Genomic DNA, 15,000 nt, shown 5'->3' with positions numbered 1-15,000 from the left:
AACCACACGTTGACTACAAGGAGAGGTGAGGAAGTCAGTAATCCAAGATTGGAGTTGGCCAGGGTCCGTGAATGATCCTTTTGCACGTAAGTACTCAGATAATTCTATCAGCAGACAGTTTGGAGAGCAAGGCAGGGTGCCAGACTATCAACAGCTCAAGATATGGCCAGAGAGACGGTCCTGATCTCATGTCTGATATTTAGGGCCTGCACCATTGTTGGGACAGTAGAAGCAGCATGTTCAAGGGACAGTCACCAGGTCTGAATCTGACTTGATGATCTGAGATTAGGCCAATGGAGAAAAGGAATGATTTTATGCCAACTGCGATGATGTATTCCATGGCCTTGCTGATGTTTGGAAGTGCAGTAAGCTAATTGGGCATAGTTAAGGGGATCCGTTTTTGCACCTTTTTATTGGATCCTTTAATGCTGTGATGTTGGCTGATTTCAAATTTCCCAGGTGGATATGGGAGACCAGTCCTGAAGTGTAAAAGTAAATAAAAAACAATGCGTAAAGCTCGAATGTCGAAGCAGGTCACACTTTGTGACCTGCAATACACAGGTTCTGCGAATAGCGGGATCGATCTGTCAGTCATTTGAGACCACTCTGAAGTGAAAATTCTCGACCATGGTACGAAAAGTTACTTTAAATGAAATGACGTGCTTGTATATTGATCGAGCTGTTTGTGCCATAATAAGATTTTTACTTGGCTTAGTAGGTGGAATGGGAACAGGCTTTTGAGAGGGGAAGCTCGCAGGGTTGTTAAAAACCTTGTGATGTTTCAAAGTTTGACAGATTGTCTATATTCAGCTGGGAACTTAATGCAGTGAATCATTGCAATTTAAACCAATCTCAAAAGTGGCCATCTCTTCAATGCTTTTGCAGAACTGGAGATCGCAGGTGTCCATCTGACTTTTACAGCAAGATAATTTTTTATGGATGTCTGTGTTTTCTGAATCATAACAATAATAACATCCATTTCACGTCGTGAGGTGCCTAGGGGCTGCCAAGGCAGTTTCATTGGTCTTAGGAACACAGTCCTGGAGGGGTCGCCATTCCAATGCAGAATGCGTTTTCTGAATGGCTCAGTCATTTCTGAGATTTACATAAGTCTGGTGTGAAAAGTTTGGAAGGGGGACAAGGGGGGAGTGGGGGAGGAGAGATGGAATGGAGGTAGTGGAGGGCATATTATGGAACTTTGTTTTGCAGAAAATTAATGTAATTTGAAAATTCATCCAATTACCTGGATTCATCCAGCCAGGCCAAAGCATGATTTGTGACCACCACAAGGCATATGGTCTTCATCCGTTAGATGAAAGTCATTTGGCTCTTAGGGTTAGGGGTCATTGACAGCAGGTAGGAATAAAACCGTAATTACGCCTATCTGTCTTGATAGAATGGAGAACTTGCCTTGATTGTGAAGGCTAGTGTCATTCTGCATTTGTAGACAAATAGAACACTGGATGAAATCAACAGTACATTGATCTTGGTTTGTTAACAGCCCTCAGAAGCAATGAAAGATTACTTTTTGGGCATTAACCCTTTGTCGGAGCAAAAGAGGGGATCTGTTCTTTGCCCTCCAATTCTGCACCTGATAGCATCATGACATGGATGATCTAAATACGAATGCAAGGACAGATGCAAAATAAGCACACGTAGTTCATGCAGGTGCAGAAAATTATGAGTTCGGGTGCACATCCAAAAGAGCCCCAAAATGTGTAAGAAGGTGTTTTCTCAGCCTTTGGGAGGGAGAAATGTGGTTGAGCTGAACAAATATGATAGTCAAACACCAGTGTTAATAAAATACCTCTGTGAAGGCACAAAAGAAAACCAGGCTTGTAACTCAGTCACACTCTTTTTTTCTGCATAAGAGTGAGGCTCATCAAAGAGGAAGGTTAAATTAACAGTGGGGTAGTGGGGGCAACAACTGGGCACAATGGGCAAATTAATTAACGAATAGGAAAGGACGAGACAGGAGAGACGAGAGGAAACGCTGCAATCAACGAGTAAGAAGGTTAAGTTAGGAAGGGTTAACTGGGGTAATAAAGATTATGGGTCAGGATGGAGGATGACATGCAGTGGCAGTACACTTCTGTATTTTCTGGTGTATAAACTGCAGTTGTGTAGTAACCGTACCCCTGCTTTACACCGCACCCCTCAAAAAAAACTTTTCTTGTGTATTAACTGCACCCCTGTTTTTCACCCTCAAAATAAATGAATGTATTGATAATTTTATTTTTTGATCTCGATCTAAATACGTTTGTACATTAACTCTGTATAGAACAAAGTGACTGAGGTATCAATATGCTTACTTCCATGCCTGCTTGATTTCATCTAACAGTCATATTCTCATTTTCAAGAAGTTGAAGAGAGAAGAGAAGATATCAAGAAGTTTATATTTTTCTTTCTTAGTTTTTTAATATCATAAAGAGGATTTTTTGTTTGTTTCTAGAAAAAGGAAGAAAAGGGATTCATACTGGTATCGTACATATTTCTTGTGGATTTGTGGCCCTGAAATGGGCCGTTGGATTTGATGAAGCTTTTCAGCTAAATCCGAGGAAATCCTCATCAATGCTTTCCTCGTCGAAGATGGCACGTAACTCCTTGCTACAATATTCAGGATAGAGCAAGTCACTGTCACAGTCATTTGCAGCCTCCTCCTCCCAAATGATGTCCTCTCTGCTGTCCATGTTGTTGGAGATGCAGCATTTCAGAAATGCTCGCTTAATGATGTCCGACGATATCTCCTCCCATACCTTGACGATCCAGCCGCAGATCATCAGAAGGTCGACCTTTCTCATCCTCCCGATGAACGCGGTAGTCAGTTTCCCAATCAACATAATGCTCAGCCAACGTAGCGACGGGAGTGATGGTGAAAGCTAAATCAAGATGCATGTGTGCCCAATGCTCCTTGGAATCCAGGTCGAAAATCCTGGCGAGAAACACGTCACAAAATGTTATTTTTCAACTGATGAAAATACCAAGTCCTGGGAAATAGGAAAGTTCGTCTGTGGTGATTCCACCGAGATGCAACTAATGTTTCTTGAAACCTGGGTCGGATACAAAGGCCTGCGAAGTAAGAAAGGTCGTCTGGTCGACACGAGTAATCCTTGGGAAGCAAGTTAGGAACCGCTGATAGAAACGAAGGAAAACGAAGAGAACCAGTTAGAACGAAGAGAACCAAAGGAAGCCAAAATAACTGAGCAGCACTGGTACTTCTTAAAGCTTCACCATCCCACATGGCTCCTCACTCTCGTGAGATTCTTCTTCTTCCTCTGAATTCCATTTCCTGCCCTCATATAGAAAAGTACTCTGGGTTGATTGGTTGTTCCTCATTTTAAACCATGCCCCACAATCCAGCATTTTCAAGCATAGCGTCAGCCTCTAAGGAACAAGCTTGGTGGATAATTCTGCCTGTTCATTGAGAAAATGATGCATGTGAAAAGATAGTCACCACTACAAGTCCCTCGTCTATCCACCCCTTCTGCTGCACATGAACAATGACGCCAGGCTGGAAACTTGTCTTTGGGCAGTGTCTTCCTCTTGGACACGACATACGAGAGAGACTTGTCACGCAAGCTTATTTGAGGTGGGTGCTCCATTATTGGACTCTCGTGAAAAGTAGGTTCTGGTAACCTAAGGTGAGGCAGCTAATACGTAGGATAACAGTGAACAGCGGATCCAGGAAAATACCACGATCAAACGGTTTGCATGAGACGAGACACCGAAGTTCCTGTCTGCGCAATGTTTATTGATGTAACGGCACAAATAGCGAAAGTCTCGCTCTGCAAGGGAAGACAAAATGGCGAAAGTCCACTCACACCAACCAACAAGAAACCGGAACCTCTCCCCATATCCGATGGGAAAACGCCAAGAAAGTAAGAATTACAGGCTTGCACTTTACTAACATGGTATTCATAGATTGCATGAAACATTCATGGGCACAACAGTACCAAACGTTCATACATATGGTGAAACAGCAAAGACTTTCTAACATCGAGCTATTATGAATAATTCTTCTTTTGATGTGAGACCAGGTGTTCTTCTTTTGTGTTTAATGGCGTTTTCAGAGCCGTGAGGCCCCATATACATCACACACCTAAACTCCGGGTGTCTCCGTTTTATTTTTTATTTTTTTATTTAATTTCTGCCAGGATGAAGAAAACGCTGTACAAACTCTCAACCTGAACCGATTTTCAAATTTTATATGGTAGAATTGAGCTTTAACAGCATCTTCGACTGTTACAAAAGTGTTCATTTGGAATATAATTGAAATTCAGCATTGATCATTTTTAAGACTGATTTTTTTTTCTCTCTACCCGTGTATTAACCGCACCCCCAACTTTTACTTTTTTTCTGATAAAAAAGTGCGGTTTATACACCAGAAAATATGGTACCTGCTTTGAAGCCCTGAACGAAAGAGTGGAAAAGAATGGTGTCTGGAAGGCTGGTCCATAGATGGGAGAAGTGAGGAACAAAGGAGTTGAGGTCTTCTTCGTCTTCGTCTTCGTCTTCGTCTTTTTCGTCGTCGTCGTCGTTTTACGGCCGTTTCCATGCTTGCATGTGTAAGCTGTGGTTCACCTGATGGCTGCTTTCCAGACTGCACGATTCCCTTGCTAGCCCTCTTGTTAGGCCTTTAACTTTGAGATCATCTCTCAGCAGCACATCCCATGTTTTCCTCGGATGGCCTTTAGCTCTCCTTCCATTCACATTCATAAATTTGAAGTGCAGTCGGCCATAATTTTTAAAGTTTAACTAGGAGATGGTTACTGGAAGAAAGCATGCATCCTGGAGTTGCTGGGGATGGTAGGAGGACTAAGGGAGTAAGAGGGAGCAATATCGGAGAATCACAGTGGAAAACAAGATTGACCACCGACCTGCCTGTGATGTGAAAGCAACAAACCTTGTGCTTTGTCCTCATCGTGGGAGATTACAAAAATGTTGAGAGCTTTAGATTTCATAGAATCCAGGAGAGACAGGTGTGATGCAGGGGCTCCAGCCCATAGGGGAGAGCTGTATTCCATTGAGTTAGAAAAATAGTCCTGTGGACTGTGAGTAGCTCTTAGTTTCCATGGAAATACTTGGATCATCAGAGAATGCTCAGTCTGTGTACCAGGGCCAAAAGGATGGATATAATGGTCATAGGCAGGTGGGATAAACTGGTGCATGAGAGAAAGTGGGCTTTTGTAAAAGTATTCCCATATGGAATCAATATCAGGTGCTGTGGAGATGCTGGTCAAATCATTTTAAGAGAGGGAAGATTGTAATCCTTTTGTGAACAGCCATATTCTACATCATTGAGGTTGCTCCCTTACAATAACCAGAGAGATATGGGCTTTGACAAAGTTATGAGAAGAGCCAAGAGGGGCAGAATAGGAGGTAGAGGAGAGATAGGATGGAAAGTTGGTAATGACTCGGTCCAAGAGGGAGAATGTACCAGTTACAGAAATCTGGGAGAGTGAACACCCAGCCAGCTAATCTGGTGACAGGTGAAATCCCTGTAGATGAGAAACAGAGTTTGTGTTGACGATTTCACTCCATATTAGAGGAAATAGGGGTGTGTATGGAGTCATCATTTGGTGGACGGTATATGACACAGGCAAGTATATTAGGTGATTGTGGTGAGTTGTGCATAACCAGAGGTATTCCAAAGGGCTTTGGAGGGGTTAGTGTGGGCAATGGACCATCAGCAATGGTGTTCCTGACACACAATAACACTACCTCCTGAGCAGGTGACAGTCCGGTCAATGCAAAACAGAATAGACAGGGATGAACCGAAGAATCCAAAACATCTTGTGAGGGAAATTGTTTGATTAATTGCACAATGTGGAGCTGTAGTAGTAAACCAAATGGAAAGATGAGGAAAGTTACAACAGAGACCTCAAATATTGGTGGACCACACTGTGAGGGAGCAGGGTGGAGATGAGTGGACATATACCATTTTTGCATGGGGTTGGGCACACGGTGGGATGCATGTGATATCCAGACAAGGAGGGGTTAAGTTATGAGCTGGCTTTTTCTACAGAATGGATTTATCTTGTGGATTCCTAATTCTGTCAGATGAAGACAGATATCATGACCTGTTTAAAAAAATGTTGTTTAACAGTAGGGCAATAAGATTTTTGGCAGTGGCACACTCAGTGTAGACTTGCGAGTACGTAAAATTAGAAACTGAAATTGTGTGAATAAGAATAATAGGAAGAAGAAGAGGTCACAGCGAAAGGGGTTTGTTAGGCCGAAGTCACATTTGCTCTACGGCGAGGATACGGCGGCCGTACGCCTTCTGAATTGACAGAAACGTGCGGCGGCCGCAGAGTTTCTGAGGTGGCCTCAGGGTGGCCCTATGCCGTATGGCTATATTTTACAGGTCGTAAGGTCGCCGTGGAATTATAACGCGGAGTTATAACTTTTTTTCATTTCTATGTTCGCCGTAGCAATTCGACAAGCCGAAAAAAAAAAAACTGGTTAAAAAAAAAAAATTAACCCATTCGTTACCGTCCGTCTGGCGGCACGTTCGCCTTAGGGTCCCCCTGCGGTCGCCTTGCGGGCACCTTGCGTCTGCCTTGAAAATTATATGGCCGCCGCAGGAACGCCCTCAGGTCACCGTGCGACATCAAATCAAAGACCGTACGGCAACCCCACGTTTTCGGTCTCCACAATTTATAAACACGTCGTGCGGCTCCCCGAAAAATAAAAACATATGTGACTGCTACATTGTGTGACCGTGGAAATACTGCGGCCGCCGTATAATTGCTAGTGGCCGTAGATTTTGGAGACCCCACGGCCACCGTGGCAAATGTGACCTCGGTCTTAATAAGAGGTAGGGGCGTTACATATTTGTCGAGAAGAGAAAAGGGAGAGCATTATGTTTTCGGATTGTATGTACGTATGTATGTCCATCCGTGCTAATTTTCTCTTGTCTTTGCAACCGCTTATCCGATACACACAAGTTTCACCATAGGTGCGACTACTCATGTGGAATGTTTTAATAATTACTGTGATGTAATTGGTCAAGTGGTGTGGCAGCCATGTTGGAAAAAAAAAGTAATACTTTGGACATCTGTATCTCCGAAACCACTCCATAGAACAAAATTATACATGGCACATGTCATGTACTGCCCATGGAAATAAGTGATTTTTTGATGATGTCATAGGTGGCTTTGTGATGACGTCATAATTGCATATGTCAAACACTTTATCTGATTAGTATGAAAAAATTTTAGGGTCATCTTGGGCTAAATATTTTGGTGGGGAAAAAAATGACGTCATCAGTCACGTGGTTTGGCAGACGTATTTTTTTAAACATTTAAACCTTCAAAAATCTTCTCTGAAATAGCTGAACAGATAGAGGCGAAACTTTACAGATATGATCACCTATCCATGAGGAACAAAAAGTTCTCCACCTATGATGGCATAGATCACATGGTTTGGCAGCTATGATTTTTTTTTTTTGAAGAATAAGCATTTAAAAATTTTCTCCGGAATGGCTCGACAAATTGAGGGGAAACTTCAACCATATGTTCCCCAAGCCTGGGAATACAGGGTGTTCACGAATAATGAATAGGTCACATGGTCTGACAGCCATATTGGATTAAACAAAAATCTTTAAAATATTATTTCTCTTGAACCACTTTATCAATCGATGTGATATGTCACCATTATGATCTAGTAGTCATGGGGAATATAGGTTTTAAAATTCAAACTAATCGGGCACATGGTCTGGCAGCCAGAATTATTTAATATTTTCAATCTGGGTTCAGGGATCTAAATCAAACTTAGTTCAAGTGTGTACAATTACGTAATATTGTGTGTGGAGGGATATCTGTTGACTTTGTGATGTTGATGAGTGCCCTTCTACTTTGTAATGGTATTCATGTTTTAAATCAGAGAAGGAAATTAATTTTTAGTTTTATTAATAAAGAATAATAATGGAAGTAATATTATACACAGAGATTAGAAGTTTTAATGAACAAATTTTTTTTTTGCTTCTTGGGAATATTTGAGAAGAGGTAGAAGTGTAATTGAAGAAAGCCCCGCCCGACCCCCCCCCCCCCCCCCAGGATAAAAGATTGCATGATAGACTTGAGGCTTCGGCATGATGTAACTGAGGTCTGAAGTCTTGACTGCCGATCACAAATTCGACAATCAAACGTTTAAGGAAGGGCGTATGAAATAAGCTCGATAAGACATGGAAATGGGCACTAAAAACACAATTGACAACAGAGATGAAACCAGGGAAGACAGGACAGATCAAATGCAAAATTTAGCTGTTGGCAGTGTTTGTAAGGTACAGGCAAAACCATTTTCACAGCAAAATGGCACCGTGGAAGTTCCCCGAGAATGAAGTCTCCTGATAACTTTTGTCTGGAATGTATAAAGAATCTGAGAGGATTCTTTCCAGTGGTAATTTGAGATAATGATGATAATTTTTTGTAATGCCACAGTTTAGAAAAAGTCACATATAACCAAAAATAAATTTCTGCATGATGCTATTTGAGTCACAAGGGGGCTTTTCGATGGAACTTACTGTTTTGAATGAAATTAAAAAACGAGACCTTCGTATGAGGAAGGGCGTATGAAATAAGCTCGATTTCTCATTTCAACTGAATACTTGTTCCTGTAAATAAGCATTGATGTGCATGTGCCTGCAAGCTTCAAGTGATGGCAACACAAAGTACCTGAAAACAAAACAAAACAACTGTGTGTTCTTTGGCAGTTGAAACCAACTAAAGATTTTCCCTTGAAATGAATAAATTGTTTTCGAAAAAAATCCGAATTGTCATTTTGTGATATTGTTTGAATTTTGTTTTATTGTTGTTGTTTTCTTGTTATGTTTTTATGCCTTCACTGATGAAGTCGCCTGAGGCATTATGTTTTCAGGTTGTACGCACGTCCGTCCGTCCATGCTAATTTTCTCTGTTTGCACTGCAACCGCTTATCCGATTGACTCAAAATTTTCACCACAGGTGTGATTACTCATGTAGAATGTTTTAATGATAATTATGACATCATTGTCGATGTGGTATGGCAGCCATGTTGTAAAAAAGGAAAAACTTTGGACCTCTATCTCCGAAACCGCTCCATGGAAAAAAATCAAAACTTTGCACGTCAAGTCCTCCCCATGTGAAACAAGTGTGATTTTTTGATGTCATATCGATGGCTTTGGTGTGATGTCATAATTGCATACGTCGAATGTTTTATCCGATCAGTATGAAAATTTTTGAGGGTCATCTCGGGCTCAATTGCTTGGGAGAAAAATAAACATAAAAGCCTTCAAACGTTTTCTTCTCAAACGGCTAAACAGATTGAAGCAAAACTTTACAGGTATGATCGCCTATCCATGAGGAACAAAAAGTTCTCCACCTATGATGTCAGAGGTCACGTGGTTTGGCAGCTATGATTTTTTGAAGAATAAGCCTTTAAAAATGCTCCCCAGAACAGCTTGACAGATCAATGGGAAACTTCTTCACCTACATGTTCCCCAAGTCTTGGGGGAGATACCAGAGCATTCATGAATAAGTAATAGGTCACATGTTATGGCAGCCATATTAGATTCAACGAAAATCTTTAAAAAAAAATTATCTTGAACCGCTTTATCAATCGACGTGAAACTTCATAATTATGATCCAGTAGTTATGGGGAATATATAATACCGGGCGTAGTGGTGTGCGCCTGTAATCCGGTTACTCGGAGGCTTGGGTTGGAGGATCGCTTGAGGACAGGTGCTCTGCGCTGGGCCGCGCTATGAGAGGGTGTAGGGCAGCCCGGAATCATGGCGAAACCCAATCCTTATCCCTGTGTCGTAAGAGGCAACCAGGGTTGCGTCAGGAAGGGCATCCGGCGTAAAACCTGTGCCAAATCATTATGCGGATCATAATGGATGATCCGCTGTGGCGACCCCGAACGGGAGCAGCCGAAAGAAGAACAACAGTTATGGGGAATATATGTTTTAAATTTGAACCTGATTGGACACATGGTCTGGCAGCCAGAATTATTTAATATTTTGAATCTGGGTTCAGAGATTTAAAGCAAACTTAGTACAAGTATGTATAATAATATAACAATTTGGGTGGAGAATGCCCTTCGAGTTGTATGTTAAAACTAGACCCCACGGAGTAATGGTTAGTGTCTGCTCCAGATCAGGGAGGTTGAGGGCTTTCACCCTGACCGAGTCATACCAAAGACTTTAAAAAGGGTACATGCTGCTTCCTTCCGTGGCATTCAACTTTTAAAAAGGATGGAGCACAGGCAAACAACCATATGTTGGCAACCATTGTGCAGGCTTTGAGTTGCCTCTTGGCCTCCTCCTGCATTTAATTTCCTTGTTGGGGAATTAATAATAATATTAGTAATTAATAAAAATAATTATGCACTGTGAAGTGCATGTTTCATTTTCTCCTTTTCTTTCATACCCCCTTTGTTTTCTAATGAAGAACTTGTTTCTGTTTTCCACACAAAAATGAAAAAAGCTTATTTTTATCCTCTTTTTATCTTTCCTATGTTGGAGAAAGCAGTGTGATAGTAAAGAAAAATCCAAAGGTCATGGCACCATCTGGTTGAGAGATGACACCAGCAATGTTCTATGTTTTGTGGCGTGTGGAACCTTGTTGTTACATGTTGAATGAGCTCACATTTAATGTTGAAATTTTTTTAGCTTTTGTTGATATGTGAACCAAATGTCTTTTTTTTTCAGCGTTCAATTTGTCATTCCACATTCCCTCTTCTTTTTCTTTTTTTTTAAACCTTTTGTCCGTAGCGGGAAAGTCCATCTGCAGAAATGGTGATGATGGATCGAATGTTTATCCAGGAGGAGAAAGCTGAGCTTATCAACGACAAGCGACTCGCCTTGGAAAACCCAGGTATGTGGGTATGATACCCAGGTATGTACTTGTAATGTATGTGCTTTAATGTTGTGGCTAGCAAATTAAAAATCGCTGAGGGATTACCGGATTACAAACAGACAACTGTCGTGTGTTGTACAAGTCATCACAAACATTGATGGAAGTGATTTGAACTGTTATTTGTTTAGGTAGCCTCACATCCCTCCTGTTGGTCATACCCAAACAAGAAAATAAGACACAATATATGAAACCTCAAGACAATCCGACCATTACCAAGCTTAAATGAGCAATCTTCTTCTACTTTGTATGCATCACAAGGCTGCAGGGTACACAAGGATACACAAGGAAATTTGACACAGGTGGAGGCCATTCGGCCCATCATGCATGCGCCAAAACACCAGATCAAAAAAAAGAAAAATACATTTTTTTTTGTTTGTTTGATTTTAGCTCGAAAAGCAAAAAGCGGGGTTAAGCGATCGATCCCGTACATGTGTGGCTGCATTTTGTTATTCCCTTTTCTCTGGAACTGCTTGTTGGCTTGACACAAAATTTTCACCATAGGTACAAATACTCATGTCGAATGTTTTTCTCATGATGATGTCATAAGTCAATGGTGTGGCAGCCATGTCGGCAAAAAGGAGGTACATTGGACCTCTATCTCCGAAACCACTCCATGGGAAAAAATTGAAACTTGGCAACTGTCAGGTACTGCCCATGGAGAATAAGTATGATTTTGTCTTTTTAGCTCGCCTGTTCGTAGAACAGAGAGCTATAGCGATACCCACGGCGTGAGCGTCAGCTTGAGCGTGAATGTCAGCGTCAGCATGAGCGTGAAAATGTTAAAGTTTTTGTGCAAGTTATTTTTTCCTTTCTAATGTTTTTATCTACCACACTATTTTTTATACGCCCGATATATATATATATATTGTTGTGGTTACCAGATTCGCAAACCACCATTCAGGTCCCTTAGGTGAGGTATCTCGGTAAGTGCATGTGTAGTTAGGCCCAAACCCGTTGTCTAGTGGGAATACATGTCATTTATACGTGCTGTGACTCTTCAGGATAGCCGTTTTTCTTTTACTATCTTTATTTTGGACCAACCGCCATGATCACAACCACAACATCAACCACCGACCACAACCACCGCTTCACCACAACCGTAGCATCGCCACCGTTCTTGCCCCGCTGTGGGTACCGGTGTTGGACTCATGCAGAATGCGCGTCGAACAGCGTGTACAAAATCACGGATTTTCTGCTTCAAAAACGGATCAAAAACGACACACGCCCACTTTTTGCCGTCCAATCGGTGAGCGAGGGGCGATTTGGCCCCGCCTCCAGAACGATCGATATATGCAAATTTGTGGATCAAAAAGCCTTCACGCCCACTTTTTCTCGGGCCAATGGGGAGCGAGGTGAAAGGTCAAAGGGAGGGGGTCAAAGGCGAAGTTACGGGGGGGATAAAAGGACCGTGTTCGTCAGTCAGAGGGTCGGAGAGTCGCAAACAAGAACGGGTCGGAAAGAGTCAGCAGAACGAGGTCGGAGAGTCAGCAGAACGAGAACGGGGAGTCAGCAGAACGAGAACGAGGAGTAGGAAGGAGAGCGTCAGCAGAACGAGAACGAGGAGTCGGAACGAGAGAGTCAGCAGAACGGGAACGAGAGAAGGAGCAGAACGAGGTCGGAGAGTCAAGAAGAGGAGAGTCGGAAGCAAAGGGTCAAGACTTCGCGGGCGGTGGAGCTGCTCGTCGTGTGCGTTGGAGTCGGAACGGAGGGGACGGAGCTGTGGAAAGGCGGCGACACCAGACGAGGGGGTGCTCGCGTCGTGCAGGAAGCTGCACCCGAGGGAGGCCGACAGCGCGACCTGGCCGAGGTGGAGACGCTCGTCGCATATAATAAAGATCCTCTATACCCCGAGCATCAGCAACCCCCCTCCTGTTTCCCCCCGCGCTGAGATAGTGCGACCAAGGGCGCCCCGTTCCCACCCCCTGCCAGGCACTGTCCACGAGGCCCGCGGGTTGCGGGGCCATCGCCGCTCCGCGTCTCATCACCAGACGGGTAGGCCCGACCCGGTCTCGGCCTCAGGCCTACCTCATTCTTGAGGGTATTTCTTTTCCTTGGTTTTGGGTATGTGTTGTCGGCGCCGTCTGTGAAGTAGAATTGTATAAGTGTTGCCGTGTGCTCGGTAGTCGGTATTAGCTCTGCACTGTGTTTTCACTTTTATGTTTGCTTTTTGTGTAAATGGAATTGTGTTTTCTTTTTTGTGTGCATTTGGTGGAATTGTATTTGTGTGCTTTCCGTTCGTCGCGAATAAATGTGCTTTATTGTTGAACTGTTCTCCCGCTTCGCTTCGTCATTTCTTTCTTTGAATCCCCATCTTGCTTCACGTAAAGGGTTGGTAGTGGGCTGAATACGCCCGATAATTAATCGAACCGTCGAGGTCGACGATAACACCGCTCGGTTATTCTGATAGTACGGAACGGGTCGCTTAAGTGGCCCGTATCCGAAGTCGACCTGCGGCGAGGTGCGATCGCCCGGTCTACCCTCCGCGTGGGTACTTAGGTAGTTCGAATTTGGCGAGCAACCCTATCCCACGCGGGGGCTGATTGGCTCGATCGCGGTGAGACCGAAAGGTCCACCCGTGACTGGTTCCCGGCGTTAGTCCGAGAGGGTCACGACTGGATTGTCCGTCCGGTGGGCGACGTGCCGCGATTCGAGTTACGTGGCCGTCAGCACGCCGGCGGGCGCGAAAACCGCAACAATATATATATATATATATATATATATATATATATATATATATATATATATATATATATATATATATATATATATATATATATATATATATATATATATATCGGGGCGTATAATGTGATACCTGTCGTCTGTCTGTCTGTCTGTCTGTCTGTCTGTCTGTCTGTCCGTCCATCCGTTCCTGTCTGCACTCTAACTCCCAAAGTTTTCAACTTTCACGTTTCATATTTGGTACATAGGTACAGACTGTGGAGATGGTGTGTCACGACATACGTTCGTCATCTAAAGTGGTCGGATGGAAAACAGCATCCTGGTTGCCATGGCATTCCTGTCTGCACTCTAACTCCCAAAGTTTTCAACTTTCACGTTTCATATTTAGTACATAGCTACAGACTGTGGAGACAGTGTGTCGCGACATACTTTCGTCATCTAGAGTGGTTGCCATGGCAACCAGGATGCTGTTTTCCATCCGTTCATGTCCACACTCTAACTCCCAAAGTTTTCAACTTTCACGTTTCATATTTGGTGCATAGGTACAGACTGTGGAGACAGTGTATCGCAACATACGTTCATCATCTAAAATGGTTGCCATGGCAACCAGGATGCTGTTTTCCATCTGTTCCTGTCCGCACTCTAACTCCCAAAGTTTTCAACTTTCACGTTTCATATTTGGTACATAGGTACAGACTGTGGAGACGGTGTGTCGCGACATACGTTCGTCATCTAAAGTGGTTGCCATGGCAACCAGGATGCTGTTTTCCATCCGTTCCTGTCCGCACTCTAACTCCCAAAGTTTTCAACTTTCACATTTTATATTTGGTACATAGGTACAGACTGTAGAGACGGTGTGTCGTGACATACGTTTGTCATCGAAAGTGGTTGCCATGGCAACCAGGATGCTGTTTTCCATCCGTTCCTGTCCGAACTCTAACTCCAAAAGTGTTCAACTTTTACGTTTCATATTTGGTACATAGGTACAGACTGTGAAGACCGTGTGTCACGACATAAGTTTGTCATCTAAAGTGGTTGCCATGGCAACCAGGATGCTGTTTCCATCCGTTCCTGTCCGCACTCTAACTCCCAAAGTTTTCAACTTTCACGTTTCATATTTGATACATAGGTACAGACTGTGGAGATGGTGTGTCCTGACATACGTTCGTCATCTCAAGTGGTTGCCATGGCAACCAGGATGCTGTTTTCCATGCAGTCGCACAATTCTCTATATACCTTCTTGTTCGGCCGTATATTGTGCTCACTTGCGCTCTTGTTACTGATTACAATATACAAATACATATATTGCTTTAAAATTATTTGGATCAGACTTCACTGCAATGCTTTATAACAAAATATTAATTATTAGACTAATCTTTTAAACACTATATATATATGTCTATATATATATATATAT

General features: G+C 42.9%; 1 protein-coding gene across 7 annotated transcripts in view; it reads left to right on the top strand.

Annotated features, from left to right (window-relative positions):
* The window catches only part of LOC147020269 (uncharacterized), a 178,986-nt gene that overhangs the window by 139,447 nt on the left and 24,539 nt on the right, over positions 1-15,000 (top strand). For all 7 annotated transcript variants that reach the window (XM_085895524.1, XM_085895523.1, XM_085895522.1 and 4 more), the window contains one exon: positions 10,757-10,859. In XM_085895524.1, coding sequence (XP_085751650.1) covers positions 10,757-10,859 — 103 coding nt within the window. The remainder of the gene's footprint in view (positions 1-10,756; positions 10,860-15,000) is intronic.

Source organism: Eptatretus burgeri, chromosome 9, assembly GCF_056783735.1.
Source record: "Eptatretus burgeri isolate ZD-2024b chromosome 9, Ebu_testis_v1, whole genome shotgun sequence".
Classification (NCBI taxonomy): domain Eukaryota; kingdom Metazoa; phylum Chordata; class Myxini; order Myxiniformes; family Myxinidae; genus Eptatretus; species Eptatretus burgeri.
This window is presented reverse-complemented; position numbering and strand designations above follow the sequence as displayed.